This window comes from Chenopodium album, chromosome 10 (assembly GCF_948465745.1).
Source record: "Chenopodium album chromosome 10, dcCheAlbu1.1, whole genome shotgun sequence".
Taxonomy (NCBI): domain Eukaryota; kingdom Viridiplantae; phylum Streptophyta; class Magnoliopsida; order Caryophyllales; family Amaranthaceae; genus Chenopodium; species Chenopodium album.
The window spans coordinates 9464257-9484408 of record NC_137843.1 but is presented as its reverse complement, the minus strand read 5'-3'; the positions used below and the strand labels follow the sequence as shown (position 1 = coordinate 9484408).

Here is a 20152-nt window from a genome sequence, read left to right as displayed (position 1 = left end):
TTAGCCCAAATCCTAACTCTATTGGCCCAAATTGACAAATTTATAAGCCCATTGGGACAATTAATCTCAGTTAAATACCAAGTTACTTGAGCCCAACATCAGGCCCAATATTATGATGAGTTGTTCTTATTTCCAATAACTCTCCCTTTATAGTATTTAGGTGACACGATATGATCAGCATAGAGTTTTAGGCATATTAATTAACTGTAGTAGACTTGATAATGCTGTAAACTTATTATTATAGTTAGTAGGAACTAGGAAGAGGTGGTTTTGTAAAAAATTATTTTCATAGAAATACACCAAAAAGAAGTGAGACCCAAACATGTGAGAAATAACATACTAGTACTTGGTAACATTGATGGATCATCTTCATGAAAAAAAACAAGTACGTATATCAAGACTATTAACTAAATAAGAACGACTTTATTAGAAAAGTGTGTCAGTTTGAACGATCTTATAAGAAAAGTGTGTCAATTTGCTTAAAGAGGACACGGGAACTACGGTGTCAATACCACCGCCTTCCCTTCCGGTAGCTCCAAAGAGTAGGGGCGAAAAGCGAGCTGCTGCCATGCTATCACTTAATGATGAAATGTAAGATGTCGTTGACTAATCACAAAATATGTCAAATGCAAAAAAATAAATGTGAACGTGAGCTGATTCCCGAACGTGTGCTACTAGGCGTGACAGATAAACATGCCAGCTGATTTAGGTTGGGGATTTCAGATTTTGTTTCTTTTATTTAATTTTTTTAATTAACGACGACTTTGATTCTGCAATTCCCATTTTGCTACTTGGATTTTTAATTTCAACCATTTAAGATATTAATCATATAATATGGTCCTTGGTTTATTATTAAGCAATCAATGAATTAATACAGCTACTTACTATACGTTGAGTAGATGAGTATTGTATTACATTATTAATTCTACATTACTAGAGTACTATACTAGTACGGAACTACTATTGTTTAGTAGTTTCTAATTTATTTTCGTTCTTATCTTCCAAAAATGAAATTTCCATAATGATATCAAAATGAAAAGAGTTTAACATATACAAGTATGCACTTTTAATTTGAAGGGAATGTATACTAAAATGAAAGAACATACTTATCCTTTGTTCATTTCTATTAAAAGCATAGTCTAAAATAATAGTGCAAAAATAAGATAACCATAGTTATATTTAATTCCAAAATCATCTATCTCTTTATTATAAGCCTTTTAGTGTTAAACATTGTCAATTGGTGAAATGGCCTCTAAGTAATTTACACTAACTCATCACAAATTGAACTTTTCATGAAGTTATATACGTACAAGTACTAGGTATATGTACAATTAACTTGCTCGGTCATATAACCTAAAAGAAAATTAATCAATCTCGATTTGCATGAGCTAGAAGAACTAAAAATGAAAATGGGTCTAACAATTTAACTTGTTAGCACAACCGTAATCAAATGTTGTTGAAACTAGTGTAACTAACCTACTAAGTAATAGCTAGAAATTTATATAAAATATCTTACTCCGTATCATTATATTGTATGTATAATGTATTTATGCTATATTTAAAGAGAATTACTATATAAGGGTGATCAAAATGTTGATAAGATTCTATATCAAATTTGAGTACGTACTATCATGTGCATCTTATACACTCGGATATTGTATTTGTAATAATTAGTTGTTAGTCCATATTTGTTACAGAGTAAAAATCAGCTATGCTTGCAATTAGGAAATAAATCTGATTCTGATCCGATTTGAAATGATTTAAAGAGGTTTATAGCTAGCCAAAATTGGATTTAACTCAACATAGTCAGCTATTGTGTACTAGTGGCAATTTAAGAGCTTATAATTACGAGTAGGTGAATAGCAAGATTGTTTATGATGAACGATCCAAAAAAAAAAGAATAAATACGAAGAAATATGTAAAACATAACTGCACTATACAATATACATCATCCTAATTAATCTGAATTAAGCAGTCCAATCAACCAGTAGAACTACTACAAAAAAAAAGAACAAAAAAAAAAAAAAACACTAATCAAACAACAGCATAATGCCTAAAAGACAGCTGAAGATCATGAATAGAAAGATTAGAACTAGCCTTAACAGCAAGCTCACACAAATCCTCAAGCGAAAACGGCTTATTCTCTTGAGCCTTAGACAACAGAAAATACAAACCAGGCCGAAGCTCTTCAGGTTCAGGCACATTCGTAGGGTACGCATCAATAGACATCGTATCGGAACTGCATAAGAAGCAACCAGGGTTACAAGACAATATCTGTTCAGCACATATAGGCGGCTCAAACTCCTTCACTCGACCATCTAAATGAATCACTTTGATCACCTTTGCAGCAGGTCTCTTACCAGACTTTCTTCCGTAGTTCCTTTGAGACGAAGCACATCCACCCATTTTAAGTTTTGAGAGAAAATAATATACGAAATTTGTAAGAAATATATTCGTTATGTAGCAGTAGTAATATATATTAAGGTGTTACAGAATGATCTGGAGAGTTGAATCTAAGGCCGGTAATTAAGGACGATTGATGACAAGTGATTAAAGATTAAATTAATGAAAGTGGAGTTGTTGCCTGTAAAATTGGAATTTACTCAATAGCATTAAGTTGCATAATAATCATAAAATTATATTGGTGTGTCTTCTTCCTTAGATTAATGTTGCACGATTTGGGTAGACATTGTCAGATTCTTAATTAGCCTGACTCAGCATATTTATAGGAAATTGTTTTCGGGTGGGTATTCAGGGTACTCGGGTTGACCCGACCCGTTTTTGTCGAGTCCAATAAGAGCTAGATTTAAAAAAAATTGATTTTAACATAGTTTTGCATGGACCAGTTCGTCATACAAGTGGGTTTGTTTAGACTCTATATACTAATGCTAAGCCCAGTCAATTTTTTTGGGTTTTTATTTTTGTTTGAGTTTGAAATTATTTGATTCATAATAAATTAGAATAAAGTACAATTGTGCTTCATTGATCTAGCCCTAGATATTAAGATTTGGAATTGAGCTCTTTTAGTCAAGAATTGAATTTGAGACATTGATTAATATGAGTATTAATGTACACATCAACTTTACTCGAATTGACCATATAAGGGTTATATAAATTGATGGTAGGAAAATTTTTTTTTTACTTTTTTTTATTTTTTTTTTATTTTTTGGGAATAACATTTATAATTTATTATTGTAACTTCATGACGGCTTTCAAACACACACAATTTTTATGCATACTGATAGTGTATAAAACATGATCGTGGGCCTCAACCATCAGGTTAAGCTTTTGGTTGAATTAATCCATTTTAGTTCAACACAATTCAGCTCGACTCCATTTATTAGTTCAATTTAGACATTTAGTTTAGCTCTATTCATTTCAATTCAGTTTAGTTTTAATCGTTTCAAAGAAGATTAGTTTAACTTAATTAGCTTCACTCAATCTAATAGAACAAGGGCCTAACAAATGGGACTTCCTTTGAAAATTTGATTTTCCATATTCAGCCAAACAATATCTTCCACACCCTATAAAATTTAATGTTTCATTCATGGGAAAAAACTAATGGATTGAAATTTTACTCTTCTATCTAGTCTAAACCACCAAGAATTTAATCTAGTTTCCTCATTTGGTGACAAAGGTCTATTATCATACTAGTCTGATGGTGGGAATCAGGTGCCTACAAAATTAGCTGGCTTCTTAATTACAACTTTTTAAGAACCACAAATTCCTTTGATTTAATTTGCAAGACCCACAATCATGTTGTTTATTATCCAGGTTGAAGGACACATCATTATCAGGTCCAATTCAATGATTTTGAATCATGCATGTATGGTGTGTAGTGTGCTATTTTCTCTAGGTGTTTAGCAATAAATTCATATATCAATGATAATATATCTAGCTAGGGGGCCGGGGCTCACTCCTTGGCCCTGCGCGTCTAGATGTGGGAGCTCGCTTAATGCATTGGCTTGGCTTTGTGGCCTTGAGTTGTGGGTTGGTAAGGGGGGTTGAGGGCTAAGATTATTTCAAATCAATCATCGCCAAAGCGACAACATTATAGGAGAACCCACATTTGAATGATAGTACGTGTTTAATTTTTATATTTTGTTTGGACGGAAATCCCGTTCATAATAATTCATTCATATTCCTACACGGATCACCTAAGAGTAAGACGACTCCAATCGAGTGACCTATTGTATTTAATACAGACCCCAAAATCTTTGAGTCGGCCCCGGATAGATGAAAGTAGGGGTATACATTACAGGATAATGGATACTATCATACAAGAGTCGAGAAAAGTAATCAATTAGTCACAAATAAGAGTATGTGACTAGAGTTGTTTTTCCATGTCATTGATTTTATATATGTTATAATGGTCTAGGATGAGCCGCGGTTCCACATCAGTCATCACTCTCATGAGTAGCCTTTTCGTTACAGAAAATTCTGTGTTGCATCTTTAACTGCTCTAGCTACAGTTTTAATACTTCGTACGAAGTTTTTGTGTTATCTTTTGCGTTAAAAAGGATGGGCTACAACTGGAGTGATCAATAATGAAATACTTCGTATAACCACGGCCCAACAAATCCTTTGGTCCACACAAATTTGTGGGAAAGTTAATACCTAATACGAAGGGCCTGTTCACATTTTACTGAACTAAATTGATTGAAGCTGAATTGAACTAAAATGATATGAAGTGAATATTTTATGAGAGAAGGAAATTAGGAACTTAACTGATTGGAGATGAACTAAACTGAACTTGAATTAAGCTGAAGTGAATAGTCCCGAAGTATAGTTTATTGGTCCATTTGTTCAAGTTATTGACGTTTCTCGATTTTATCCATCTTACATTCACACCCCAACAAATAGGTACATATACATTATTTGGAAACGAAGGGATTATAACAATAGAACTAAAGAAGTAACAGGCCTTTATCTTTATGAAATACTCCTAATTATATTACTACCTTCAATTTTTTTAGTTGTAACTTTGGAATATTTTATATCTCTCAAATAATACCCCAAAATTGCAACTAAAAAAAATCAGAAGTAGTATTATTTTTATTAATATAAAATGCTTACATGTATTGTTTGGTGATAATAGATTTATACTCTGTACAAACTTAAACAAAAAAATTTTGATTTAAAAAGACGATTTTTGAACCTTTTGTATGTAACCAATAAAAGTGGTTGTCTTGTTGAGAGGAATTCTATCACATTTCTAACGAATGAGAAGGGAAAATTCCAAAACAATAGCAAAAAAGCCCTTAACTATCAACAAAAAAACAACAAAGACTATATATGTTCACATTACATATTTACATGTAATGATATCCAATTGAATTTTTACAACTTGAAGAATCTAATTTTCCTCCACACATAATCATAGGCTTTCGAGGAATATTCAAAGAAACCGTAAGTTTGAGGCTGTTAATTAAGCTTATATAATGAAGATTCAAAGAAATTATGTACAGTAGTACTTGTATCATCCGGATAATTTGGAATTTGTTTTTGTTAGGAATTGAAGGGGACTTTAATTGACTGAATTTAACACAAAAACTTAAGAATGGATCCGGTCTTTGAGAGCAATACGGTAATAGTACTCGTATAATTTTATGGACCAGCTTGAGATGGATCAGTTTTAGAACTATAGTTGATGTTTGATATGATGTTGTTCTCAATCCACACAATGTTGTGTAGATTTGACATTTTGATTTTCTGATGTTTTTCCTCTACATTGTGCATCTCAGCTCTCACTCGCCTATTAAGTTTCGACCTCATTCTCTTATCCTTGTATACGGAGTAAGAATTTCACAAACATGTTTACATTGGTTGTTTGAGTTAGTCGCGTAGTTGGTAACTCATAAATAATTTAAGATGTTTAATAAAACTAAAATTAATAGCTTGCTAATGTTAACTCCATGTTATGTAAAATGGCCTAGTCGTCCTTAAAGATTATATTAGTGTTGTCACATTTTATTTATGTTATAATTACAAGGTTACTGTTATATGTCATGGACGAGCATAATTCAATGAATACATAAATAGAGCTAATACTAATTAGCTATGAGACACACACAAATGTTACTGAAGCAGTGATGAGACGCTGATAAATGACAATTGGAGACAAGCCACCTACTAAAAACACCCATGCATATTGATTATTGATTATCAATGTTCTATAGTACCAAGCATTTTGTAAATGTTGGTCATCTAGCCAAAGAATTCAAAGATTCAGACATGCTTTCGACCCACATTTGTCTAATTGTCTTTCCATTTTTTTTTTTTCCATGGTTTAAGAGAACGCAAACAATTTCATAGCTTTTGTCTATTTTACATTGCAAAAGAAAAATGTATACGTACGATGTTGTAGAGGATGTTTAAGACAGCCAACCTAGCTAAGAGGTTACTTGGGTTATTTATTTGCGAAATGATTTTGGTTCGTAATAAACTAGCCACAAGTTATTTTTAGCAGTTTTTTTCCTTTAGAAGGAAAATACGCTCTACTAAATTGAAATCTCACACATGTCAACCTAAATAAGGTGAGCACACAAGGCCGTTAAATTTGAAATTCATGCTGGCTCAAGTGTCTTTGGTAGGAATTGATCCCACAACGTTATGACTTAATGAGATACAATCTTTACTATTAGCCTAAGTGATGCTTAATGTGAGCGATTTATACGGAGGGCCCATGTTAGTTGCATCCACACTTCAAGCCTAATGATCTCTCGTGTGAGGGGCGTGATAGAATATGAAACATAATCCTGGGCCTCAACCAAAAGCTTACCAAGATTATGATTCATACTCTATCAGTTTCTCTTAAACCATCATAATCATGGACCATATTAAGAACCAATAGCATTACCCTTTTTTAGTTTATATGATGATGATGTAGACCCTTGTACACCAACTGGTTTATCCAATTGATCAATAAAACAGTCCTAATTTTATCCAATATCTACTCCGACTAGTCCGATCCATCCATAGTTGATTAATCTTTTGTACTCGTGATAAATGGAAAGCAAAAGATAAAATGTACGTAAACATAAAAGTCCGTGACTACAGTCTACAGCATGCCAGCTTATACTGAAAATAGGACGGACTCAAATGATTCAATATAAACTCAATTCAAGTCCATAATACGTTGAAGAAAGCTGGAATCCACTATAATCTACGAGTAATAGTTCATCGTTCGTCATTCATCATCAATTCCAAGATTTTGCAATACTATTGGCAATGCTAAATTGTAATGGTCCCATCCATAATTTGTCTTATTTTGCTATTTTCGGGAATAAACTTAATGCTCTTGTACCAATCTTTTTCTACTTGAGTATGTGATACGTACCAGTAGCTTTGTTAGCACAGTACAAGACGATCGATAATACAAATTATACAAGTAGGAGTAGATTTTATTGTGAATGAATAGAGACGTTGGAATTCGAATCTTACTCGTAGAAATTGAGCTAGCTCAGTAGCTGTAGCCAGTAGGGTAATTGTTCACTATCTTTAATTATATTCTCATTTTTGTGTGTCAGATTAGATTGCATGTTGAGTATGTTGCGGTATGGTCTTCCTAAAAAAGAAGGTGTAAATATATCGTGTTAATAAAAGATGAGAGTATTAAAAATTTTACTCGTATAAAGTTAAGAGGCTGCTTATCTTATTTTCATATGATTTTATTAGGATGTAACCTAGTTGGAGTTGTAAAGTAGAGTAGTAGACTGTGTAAACTAATTGTAGCGGTGGATTATACTTGACTATACTAGATTCTTCATTAACCCTTAATTAAGTCAATTATAATATAGGCTATACTTACTTTTTGTATTTAACAAATAACTCTAACATAAGGAACAAAACCTACATGTATTACAAACTAGATTGCTTGCTAAAATCTAATATACAACCGTTAATAACTACTATTAAAAATGAAGCTAACAATGCAACTACATTTGTCGAACAAAGGGTTTGTAAATTCATATTGAACTTCCAGCTCAAATATAAGAGTTCAATTTGAATTGCATCTTATAACCGCCTCACCAAATAAGAGTTATCCAATAGCATGACAAATAATTTTCTTTAGCCTTTCATTCTACTCGATAAAATACTTTGCTGTTTATTTTTAATTAGTAAATTTTTCAATTGCAACCACACTTGCTCTCTTTTCATATCATCATTTATGTGAATAAAGCCTTAAACTTACACATGCTTCTTGAAAATGTGAAAAACGAAATATGGGACAATTTTTGAACGACGGAGCACGGAGGGAGTTATTTTTACAGAGTACAGTATTACTTAACCACATGTATATGTCGTCTCAACCGATTACATTTTCTTCCTTTTATATTGAGTGATTGGCCGGAATATTTCTAACAATAACGAATTGCATGTGAACATGCATTCAACCATAACTACTTACCAGATATTATTAGGTGTGCTAATTTAGTGAAATTATAATTATTAGGTATGTTAATTATTAATCTATAGCATTTGTCAAATAATGTGTCCACCATGTTGGATATATTACCTAATTACATGCATAGAGGGGGACCAGAGTACAATCGGTGGTCCGGCCATTATGTGTATCTAATGTATGATTTCATTAATCATTAATTACAAGTTGTAACTATCGATAACATGCATTATCGTCTTTTTAGTATACGATTATATACTCCTAATTAAGTTAATATTATAAACCAAGTGTATTATTATATATGAATCGTTCTTGATAATCATTGAAATTATACTTATTTTATAGTTTATCATTTGCTTAAGAATTGAGTAAATTGTTTTAATGCATTGCCGGAAACGTTAATTTAGGCAAGAATAATGCATGTTGTATTCTAAAATACCCTTCTTTTTGTTCTTCGGTCCCCTTTCCAGTTTGCCAATATATAAATATACTAATATTAAATTCAATTTAATACTCCGTATCATTAATAACAACAACGAAAGTTAGTCGTAAAATGACTTGTGATTGGCTAATATAAACTGTGATAACTCAAAAAGACTTAAATACAATATCATCTACAGGTAAACTTTGAATTTCAAACGTCTTAAACTCCGAGTTAATGCTATGTTATGTAAATAATCTCGCAACTATTCCAACTGTCGAAGGACTTTTCAAAAAGTTGTTAGAAAAGCTTCAATAGAATATGCAGTTTCCGTTTAAGCAATTCACTATAATAAACTAATCAAAATTCCCGTAATTCTGGAAAATGAACCATATATACGACAAAATAATGAAATAGTTGAGTAATTTCACTAAAATTAATCCAATAACGAACAAAATTGTGGGCTAAGCTAAACCATCCATGATCAAAATTGGTAAATTGAACCACTAATCATCTAATAATTATACAATTAATCAACCTATTTACACAAAACTAATCTAAAAATTCTCATTCCCAATTTTGATTTGCATTCCAATTCATTCAGGAATTGCGCTTAAATTACCCACAGAAATCATTCTCCTTCCATTAATCCCATTACTCTGGTTCCGATTTCGGTTCCCAATATTTTTCATTCTTCTGCCAGCAGCGGACCCTACGTCCGCTACCTTGGCAGAAGATCTCTCTTCTTTCTCCCCACCCCCGAAAAACCTACCCTTCTTCCGGCACCCGCACTTCCCCCCAGCGCGGCTCTTCAAAAGAGCGGCGTTCGCTTTAACAGCGAGTGCCGCCATATCCTCCGCGTGAATCGGGCGGCTAAGTTTAGCCAATGGTAGCGCAAAGTAAAGCTGTCCGGGCTGAAGCTCGTCTTCAGCCCGAACAGCCGAAACAAATCCATCAAAATCCATCTCATCCGAATTACAAATGAACACATTGGGATCTTTGGAAAGAAGGTATGAAGCTCTAACAGGGTAGGAGAATTCTTCTAGTCTTCCATCTTCTAGTATAAGCTTTGCTGTTGCGACTGAGGTCGATTCACAAGACGAACATATACCCATAATTGTAAAATATAATTGTTATCACAATGATATCACAATTCTCTCTTTTAGTTGTTGTAATTGTAAGTAGTAAAATAAAATGTTCAAAGGTTTGTAAATGTTGTTTTTTTTTTTTTTTTGAGTTGGGAAATGAATGGTAATGAGGGAAAGAAGAGAAAGAGGGGTATATATAGAGGAAGGAATGGAGGAGAGAGAAAAGAAGAGTAGACGTGAGGAGGAAGGAGGGGTGGGGTGGGGTGAGGAAATAGTGACAAGCTGGAAATAAGTTGACGCCAGGGTGTATGTAATCGAAATTTGTTCAGCAGTAAAAGTCGTATGTACTGTAGTAGAGATTTTTTATCATGCTCTTTTTTGGATTTTAAATTTTAAAACGGAGTACATTTTGATTTTTGACATTACTCTATACAAATTACTTGTATTTTTTTTTTTTTTTTAGTTGACAGACAATCTGTTAATACTATTCACAAACTTCTCAATGATAGTGTAAATTATACGAGTATTTTTCTACTTGTAGGATTATGTGGGATTGTGTTTGAATTGTCTTAATATAAATTTAATAAGAAGTGATATTAACTGTTTGTAACTTTTACATGTTGATAATAGTTAAAGATATTAATTGTTAAAAGTAATCATTGAATTGGTAAACGTGATAAAAAATCAGTGTCAACTAAAAAAGAACAGAGAAAGTAATCCAATAAAATATTAATAGTTTCTTTAATTTGGACCATGCACAATTTTATACGGAGTAAATTTATATTTTCACATATTTGACACATTGACACATCATTATGTTATTACGAGTATTAGGGTGTTGATTTGGCTGTTACTGGTCAATAAATAATTATACTTATTAATTACGTAATTCAATTAAGTAATTATGTCTACAGTACGAACTGGAGAAAAACAATTTAGGGAAATTTTTTTTGGATATTTTGGGTATTTACTATTCTGTGATGGTAACGTATGGAGAGTTGACGACAAAGGATATAATTATGTAGATGATGTAATAGAGAAGTTACCAAGAAGATAAGGGGTTGAAACTGTAGAACTTTCTTACAAATTTTAAGTTCGATTGTTCATACACTTTTTTTGTATTGGAATTTTATTTTGATTGATGTAATACATAGCATATGTGATCCCAGCACGTAATTATGTGCGTGTTTAGGATTACTAAATGAGATTTAAAGTTTATGTTCTTCATCAATATTAAACATAATTACTAAATTATCTAATCTGTTCTGATTTACTGAAATGAACTGATTGGAGTTGAACTGAACTGAATTGAAAAGAATTGTTTATGAGAGAAGGAAATTAGAAACTGAACTGAACAAACTAAACTAAACTGATTGGAGCTAAACTAAACTGACACAACAAGAAAAGGGCCGTTTTGCGACGGAAATAATTCGTCGCAAACTGGCAAAATTCCGTCGCAAAGTGACTTTGCGACGGATTTCCGTCACAGGCATGGCGTCGCTCGAACTTTCGTAGCAAACAGTCCTTTTGTGACGGAATATCCGTCGCAAAACGAATTGCGACGGATTTTGCGACGGAAAGGTAGTTGTAGCTGAAAACAACATTTGCGACGAAAATTCCGTAGCAAGAGGAATCATTTTGCGACGGAATATTCCGTCACAAATTTTGCGACGGAATGTAATTCCGTCGCAAAATGGATTCTTTTGCGACGGAATAGTCCGTCACAAATTTTGCAACGGAAAATAATCCGTCGCAAAATACTCCATTTTGCGACGGAATTACATTCCGTCGCAAAGTTATTGTAATTTTAATTTTTTTTTTTTTTGTATTTTGTTTTTTTTTCCTGGAACCTGTATTCCTGCAATCCTGTTTAATTTTTTTGTATTTTGTTTTGTTTTCCTGGAACCTGTATTCATGCAATCCTGTTTAATAAAATACGTGCATTTAAAATAATTTCAGTCAAAAAGTCCACGCCCTAACATAATTCAAATATATACAACACGTAGCCGTAACTACCAAGTACGGTACATGATATAATTTTTTAAACTACAATGTCATCCATATACAAAAATCGAAAAATGACACCTAACTAAACACAAGCTGGCTGTCCTTGGCCTGCACCACCACCACCACCACCACCCGGGTCGTTCCTGGGGTCTCGAATCTGAGGCTGAATCGTAGAACAAGTGAAAGGAGTGGTCAATCCTGTAAATCTACTGGCTAACTCCTCTAAGAACTCCTTGTTCTTCCTCTCGATTTCAGCCATCCGTTCTGCCACTCGAGCCTCCACTCGAGCATCGAGCTGTTCCGCCACACGGCTATCGATCTGGCTCTCAATTGCTTCCACCCTCTCATTCAACTCCTTGTGGAAGTTTTCCTGCATTTGAGTTATGACCGACGGTACGTATTGGCTGGAAGAACCCGATCCTCGTCCCCTAGATGTGCCGTAGTACAAGTCAGCACCAACACCAAGACCTCTAACACGACCCTTCTTATTACGACCACCAGCCGCCTCAAAGAAAATTTCATTTTCAGACAGTTGGGAACCCTGGGTTCTTGATTCCTCCTGTCTGTGTTGGTACGCCTCCTGTAACAAACAAAGGATATACAATGCAGAAATAAAAATAAAGAATGAGAACCAATAGTTTGAGGCTTGATATAGTTCATAAGTGGCAATATAGGTTCACTAGGTCCTAAAACTAGGAAAATTGGGTGAAAATGGGGCGTTTTTGGTTCTAACTTGTCTATTTCTCACATTTGTTATCTAATGAACCTATTTTTGACCTTAATACACCTAACTAACATAGTTACTTGAGTTTGAGGCTTGAAATTGTTTATAAGTGGCAATATAGGTTCACTAGGTCCTAAAACTAGAAAAAATGGGCGAAAATGGGGCGTTTTTGGTTCTAACTTGCCTATTTCTCACATTTGTTATCAAATGAGCTTATTTTTGACCATAATACACCTAAATAACATAGTTACTTGAGTTCGAGGCTTGAAATAGTTCATAAGTGGCAATATAGGTTCACTAGGTCCTAAAACTAGGAAAATTGGGTGAAAATGGGGCGTTTTTGGTTCTAACTTGCCTATTTCTCACATTTGTTATCTAATGAACCTATTTTTGACCTTAATACATCTAACCTACATGAGGTTTTAGATGACATATATCCAGGGGTCCTTACCACTCCAACCTAACCCATCCTTGGACATCTTATCTCACTAGTGAATGTATGCCTAGTTTTCAATTCTATAGAAAATCCGACAGCATATCCCTACAGTTCTCCAAGTACACGATGTAGGTAATTAAACACACCAACATATGTACCCAGAAAACATTGTAGAGAAATGAGACGCCAAGATATTCCATAGAATCAAAAACATTGCATACATTCACCACCTAAAGTGAGATTAAACGTCAAAGGACAGTCCCAACCGGGGACTATTCAAGACATACTCCTAATGTGTATGTCTTGAACGGGTATCTAGGAATAAGAAGATGCAAATGCTTTCAAATCTTAGTGAACATATATAATTAACATACATACCATAATTGTTTAATTTAAACAAGTTTAAAGCAAGTGATGAAACACATATAATTAACACACAATTACCCACATTCAAATAAACATACATACACTAACATGTATTTTTAAATTAACATATATTTTAAACTAATCTAACATATATTTTAAACTAATCTAACATATATTTTAAACTAAACTAACATACATTATAAACTAACTAACATATATTTTAAACTAAAATAACATACATTATAAACTAATCTAACATATATTTTAAACTAAACTAACATACATTAAACTAATTCTAACATTGCAATATATCTTAAAAATTAAACTAATTCTAACATTGCAATATAAATTAAACTACACTACACTAAACACAAGTAATTAAATAATAAAATTTAGTTACAAATTAAATTAAAAAACATAATTAGAAAAAGTTAGGGTTTACATTAAAATTAAATTGAAAACAAAAACAAAGGGGGATAGTGGAATACTCACCGGGATTTGAGGGTGTTGTGGCGGAAATCCGGCTGCCGGAAGGAGGGTGGTGTGGTGGCTGCACACCGCCGGCGAACGGAGGGGCGTGAGTGGGCTTGAACGGAGGGGGTGGCGTGGGTGGGCGTGAGTGCGCGTGAGTGGGAGTGAACGGAGGGGGTGGGCGTTAGTAGGTGTGAGTGGCCGGATTCCGGTCGTTCCGGTGGCGACAGCGGCGGTGAAGTGGCCGGATTTTCTTTCTCTCTCTACGCTTTCCTCTATCTCTCTCTACGCTTTCCTCTTTCTGTTCTTCGTTTTCTTTTTCTCTCTCCTTCAGCGAAACTTCAGTTTTTTTTAAAAAAATTTAAAAACTTTTTGCGACGGAATTTCCGTCGCAGAATCCGTCGCAAAATGTTTTTTTTTATTTTTTTTTTAATATTGTTTTGCGACGATTATTTCCGTCGCAAACAAACTTTTGCGAGGGAATAAATTCCGTCGCAAACTTTGCGACGGAATTTCCGTCGCAAAAGTTTGTTTCCGTCGCAAAGTTGCGACGGAATTTATTCCCTCGCAAATTAACCCTTTTTGCGACGGAATTGTAGTCCGTTGCAAGGTTTCCGTCGCAAAATGACCTATTTCTTGTAGTGTGATTAGAGCTAAACTGAACTGAAATATACATGAGAGTATGAGACTATAATACTTTTTCAAACGCATCGGTATTTTGTTCACTCTAATTTATTTAATGGCCTAATAGACAATAAGAGGTTGTGTTTTGGACTAATGTTATCATGATAATGTAGGTGACTTGCAAACATTTTTAATATGATTTGATATTTTTAAATATTTGTTTTAATTTGGTGTCAAAATCGACTATAGGAATACATACTATGTATTACTCCCTCCGTTTTAATTTGTTAGTCTCATATATTATTTTGGGCGTTTTACAAAAATCTACCCATGTTCAATGTATTCCACTTTTAACTTAGTTTTTATTTCCTATTTTATACATAGTAAATTCTGATTGGTTAGATCGATTGATTGTGAATTAATGACATGACTCTAAGTAAAGAAATTACTCCCTTGATTTATGCAATTATGGCTAATGCTTTCCTAAAAAAAAATCAAAAAAATTAAATAAGAAAAAAACTATTTATGAATTGTTTTTTACTTTAATGCTAGATTCCAAATATTCTCCTTTTTTTATTTTATGTGATTGATTCCATATGGGACTATCATATTGAAACGGAGGGAGTAAGAAAATTATCAACTATGGCATGTTAGATTAGTCTTAATATGCATTTCGAAAATAGTAATCATCTTCAATTCGTAATTTATGTTTAAGCATAAATCATATAAAGAGTATTAGATAAACTTTAACTTCTTGAGGAACTATGTATGGAACAACTACATGATTGAGTGCATAATAAACTTTCAAATGTGAACTTTTGTAGTTTGGTTGTTGATAAAAAAATTATTTAATTAATTTGGCATGTATTTATGAAAATCAAATTTTTATTGTAAATGTCATCATAAAATTCAATTGATCAATGAATTAATAATATTATGACAAATTTAGGGAAGGAGAGAATAGAATGACATACTTGAGAGGTCTATTCTTCAACATATTACTTTCAGATAAATTTCAACAAATTGGCTCAATTTTTCAGATAACAAAGAACTTTTCACATAAGACGCACTTTTATTTGTTTTATATTTTCTCTTGAACATAAAGACAAACACCTGATAAATGTATCGTAACTCTAAACATTACATTTCATAATACATTAATATAAAACGAATAGAAAATCCCATTTTAAAAATCGCTCATATACAAGTACACATAACGCATAATTAAGAACTATCGATGGATCCGATCCTGACATTAATATCCTAAATGACAAGCTACAAAATTGCACAAACACTTATATTTGTCGAGTTCCAACTTCCAATATATAGCTTGGATCCTTCACCCTCAGTCCTCACACTCACTCTCTGTAACTCACATTTAAGTGTATTAATTAAATTAATTTGAATACGTAACGCATAAAACAGAAAAAATTAAAGTAGTACATGTCTTTCATGGTATAACAACATGCAACGCGTTAATCCATTGGTACCACTAACCTAAAGAGGGATAACTTTCACGTGATATAGGTCGCAAGACACGCTACTTAAACCATGGGACTCCTAAAATTAATTACGCTATTTCTTTATAATAAAACCACCCAACTAATTAAGCCAGTTTTACAAATAGCTGTTTGTCATGAGACTTCTGCACCTTATTTCCCCGACACTTAACAAACATTACTAAGCTGTATTATCCTCGCTTGTAATCCACTGTTTTTATTCCTAAGTTTTATGTTTTGCGACCGGTATAAGAAAAATTAAGGAAGAACAACGTTAAATACACGCATGACATATATTTACGTGATTCACTAACAATGTAATAGCAAATGAAGGAGAATTTTATAATCTTGACGAAATAAAGATTACATAATGGTTTAGGTTACAAGTATTAGAATATTTAATTTTATTTAGTGCTATGAAAAGTAAACATAAATGGAATAGACACTAAAAATAGGTTTAACCTTTCATCATAGGAGGCAAATAGATTCAAGACTTATTTTAATACTTTAATTCTTGAAAATCAATGATTATTCCGTAATAGGTTACATAAGCCACTAATGAAGCGTAATCCGTTACATAAGCCGCTTTTTAAAAACAATGGGCGTTTTTATTAGACTAATAAGTGAGTGATTACCAAGTATCAAATGGAAATTGAACGGAAAGAAAAAATAGTCAAAAAGTTCATAGGATAAAGTATGAATTTATGAAAGCAACATTTTATTGCCTTTTATGTAATAAAGTAGTGCATTAGTAGTAGAGTCAAACTTATAATCATATGAGATTACCTTTCTTGAAGGAAGCTTCAACGTAAGTAAGAATGTTGCGCAATATAATGAAATCACGTTTTGGTACGGCTATAGTGGAAACTTTTTACAAAGGAAAAATACAAGTACATCATAAAAATACGGCGTAACAAAATTTAGGTAGTTAGAATAAGATTTGCTTTATTTTTTTTTTATGTATTTTTGTAATAATTTAATTTTAATAATGTACTCCGTATCATTCTTTTCTTTTCTTTTTTGTACGAAGATCATGTAAATGCACTTTTTCTAGCTACTTAATGCATCACCTCTTTTTTCTTCAATTATTGTTGAGAAAATATAAGGAGGAAAATTGGTATGAAGCATGAGATGCTTTAGTGTGGAAGTTTATTTTTGTATAATAAAATAAAAATCTTCAGGATTGATTAAATATTTATACTGATAAGATTGAAATTATATATTAGTTGACTTAAGATAATTATTACCGTATCGAATTTGATACTTCATCTATCTGTCACAGAAATAAAATAGTCCACATGTGAATAGAAGGGTATATAAATTAAGTGAAATATATAAAACTCGTTAAAATATTGTATTATCCCTTCATTATTTAAAATTTCACATCTAATCCCCATCAGTTTTTTTTTTTTTTTTTTTTTTTTTGAATTCTTAGTTGGATGAATATAGACGTATAGTTAACATGAGATGAATTCTTACTTTAAATTGAACGAGTATGGTTAGCATGGGAAATTATACATTTAATTTAATGAGAAACAACAAATTAATTAACGAAATTATATTTGAAATAACGACGAGTAGTAATGTAACATATTTACTCTTGTACGCTTTAAATTTAATCATTATACTTGTTCTAAGCTCGGAATTTATACTAATACGTGTTAATCTTATTTATTTATTTATTTATTTATTATTTATTTATTTTATTTTTTTTGGTGAAGACTTAGGGTCTGTTCACATTTACTTAATTTCAGTTCAGTTCAGCTATAATCAGTTCAGTTCAGCTCCAATCGGTTCAGTTCAGTTCAGCTCTTAATTTTCCTCTTTCATAAAATATTCATTTCAGCTCAATTCAGTTCAGTTCAGTTCAGTTCAGCTCTAATCAGTTCAGTTCAGTTCAGCTCCAATCAGTTCAGTTCAGTCCAGTTCAACTCAATTCACTAAATGTGAACAGGCCCTAGTACGTGTTAATCTTGAATTAGTCTTTCTCTTTTTTCTTTGAAATTACAAATCGGACAATTAAGATATTTTGTGCAAGTTGGTACGTAATGCATGTGTAACATTACAATGTAACTATATTATGCAAAATATAATAAATTTGGATGGATATAGAGTATTAGTGTTGGAACCTATAGCACGAGTCAGTAGACAGCTCAGCATAATGAAGCAACAGCAGCAACAGAATTACAGCTCAGCAATTAATATTACAGCTCAGTTTTCAGTTTGTTAGAAAAGTTGTTAGAGTTTGTTAGAATCTGTAACTAACTCTAGTATAAAAGCTTTTCTTCTGCTGTAATTCTATTCATTCAATCATAATAAACTTCTATCTTCTTCATCAAGTTTTGTTTTCCTCTCTAATTTTCTGGAGAATAATTCTCCAAGTCGAAGTTCAACTGATGAACTTCAACATGGTATCAGAGCAGAATTTTGCTTGTTTTTGATCAAAAATTCTGCATTATCTTCTTCAAATTCCTTTGTTCTTCTTTCTAAATTTGTCTTCAGATTCTCAATTGATATTTCTTGATTTTCTGATCAATTTACTTCAACAATGGCACCTCGAAATTCTGGAAATAATTCTACAAATCCAGATGCAAATGTAGAGAACGATCCTACACAAAATCCAAATTCAGTCTATTATTTGAGCAATTCAGATTTGTCAACTTCAAAATTAGTCAATATTGTGTTTGATGGAAGCAGTTTTAATGACTGGAAACGATCTATGATCATTGCATTATCAGCTAGAAAAAAATTGAGTTTTGTTGATGGAGGTTTGAATCAACCTTCAAATAATTCTCCAAACTTCAAAATCTGGGTTAGAGTGAATAATTTGGTGATTTCCTGGATTCTGAACTCACTTGATCCTTCAATTGCTCGAAGTGTTCTTTACTTGAAGACTGCAAGGTTGATTTGGCAGGATTTAGAAGAGAGATTCAGTCAATCTTCTGGACCTCAGCTGTTCTCAGTGCAACAACAGATAGCTGACATTTCTCAGAGTGATTCTGAAGGTATTCCTGAGTTTTACACTAGAATTAAGCAACTATGGGATCAATTGGATGGATTAAATCCGTTGCCTGTTTGTGTATGTACTGGTTGTAATTGCAATTTGACACAGCAATTACTCAAGTCTTAGCAAAATCAGAGGCTTATTCACTTTCTGATGAAAGTTCATGACAAATATTCTCATACAAAGAGTACTATTCTTATGATGAATCCTCTTCCAACTGTATCTAAGGCATACAGTTTGTTACTCCAAGAGCAGACTCATATGAACTTGAGTAACATCAAGTCTCATCAAAACTCAGAATCAGCAGCATTTTATGCTAAGAAATTCAATGACAGTAAGAATCAATTCAGCAACAACAGATTTTCTTACTCTCAAGGAGGAGCAGGACAAAGATTTTCTTACTCTCAAGGAGGAGCGGGACAAATACCTGATTCTAGCTCAGGAGGTTCAAATACAAGAAATTTTGTTTACACAAGAAACAACCTCTATTGTGATTATTGCAAAATGAGAAATCACACCAGAGATAAGTGTTTCAAGCTGCATGGATATCCATCTGATTTCAAGAACAAAGGGAAAAGAGTTGCAGCATCAGCTCAGCTAGTTTTTCTAAGTCAGCAGATCTTGTCAATTTGTCAGTAACACAAGATCAGCATAAACAAATTGTGCAGTACCTTGAGAAACAGCAGGCTGCTGAGCAAGGTGAACTCTCAGGAGGTTCAAGTTCCCTTGGCTTAGCAGCAACTTCTCACTTGGCAGGTAACTTCTGTCTAGCTTCTTCTCTAATTCCTAAATGGATTTTAGATAGTGGAGCCTCAGATCACATGTGTGCTGATATTTCAGCATTTGATTCACATTCAAAGATTGATTGTGAGAGATTTATAACAATACCTGATGGAAAGAAATTAAAAGTTGAGAATACAGGAACTATTCTACTCAAATCAGGCATTACTCTTAAAAATGTCTTGCATGTTCCTGGTTTTCAGTTTAACTTGATTTCTATATCAAAGCTATGTAAAGACATTTCAGGATCTGTATCATTTACTAATGATACATGCTTGCTTCAGGGCCCTTCTTTGATCAGTCCAATAGTGCTTGGTAGATTGGACAG

General features: G+C 32.8%; 2 protein-coding genes across 2 annotated transcripts; one reads left to right on the top strand and one right to left on the bottom strand.

Moving 5' to 3' along the window:
• Positions 1-9239: 9239 nt before the first annotated feature.
• Positions 9240-10077, bottom strand: LOC145563464 (uncharacterized). Its single transcript, XM_081623910.1, has one exon. The coding sequence runs from the start codon at positions 9938-9940 to the stop codon at positions 9422-9424; it is 519 nt and encodes a 172-aa protein (XP_081480036.1). The 5' UTR covers positions 9941-10077; the 3' UTR covers positions 9240-9421.
• Positions 10078-18588: 8511 nt separating this feature from the next.
• On the top strand, positions 18589-19170 carry LOC145564752 (uncharacterized). The gene has a single exon (XM_081624964.1). It carries the CDS (start codon positions 18589-18591, stop codon positions 19168-19170), a length of 582 nt encoding a protein of 193 aa, XP_081481090.1.
• Positions 19171-20152: the final 982 nt, after the last annotated feature.

What these genes read in the sequence shown, in the direction of transcription:
- LOC145563464 (XM_081623910.1), bottom strand. Translation starts at nt 9,940, where the DNA reads ATGGGTATATGTTCGTCTTGTGAATCGACCTCAGTCGCAACAGCAAAG.
- LOC145564752 (XM_081624964.1), top strand. Translation starts at nt 18,589, where the DNA reads ATGGCACCTCGAAATTCTGGAAATAATTCTACAAATCCAGATGCAAAT.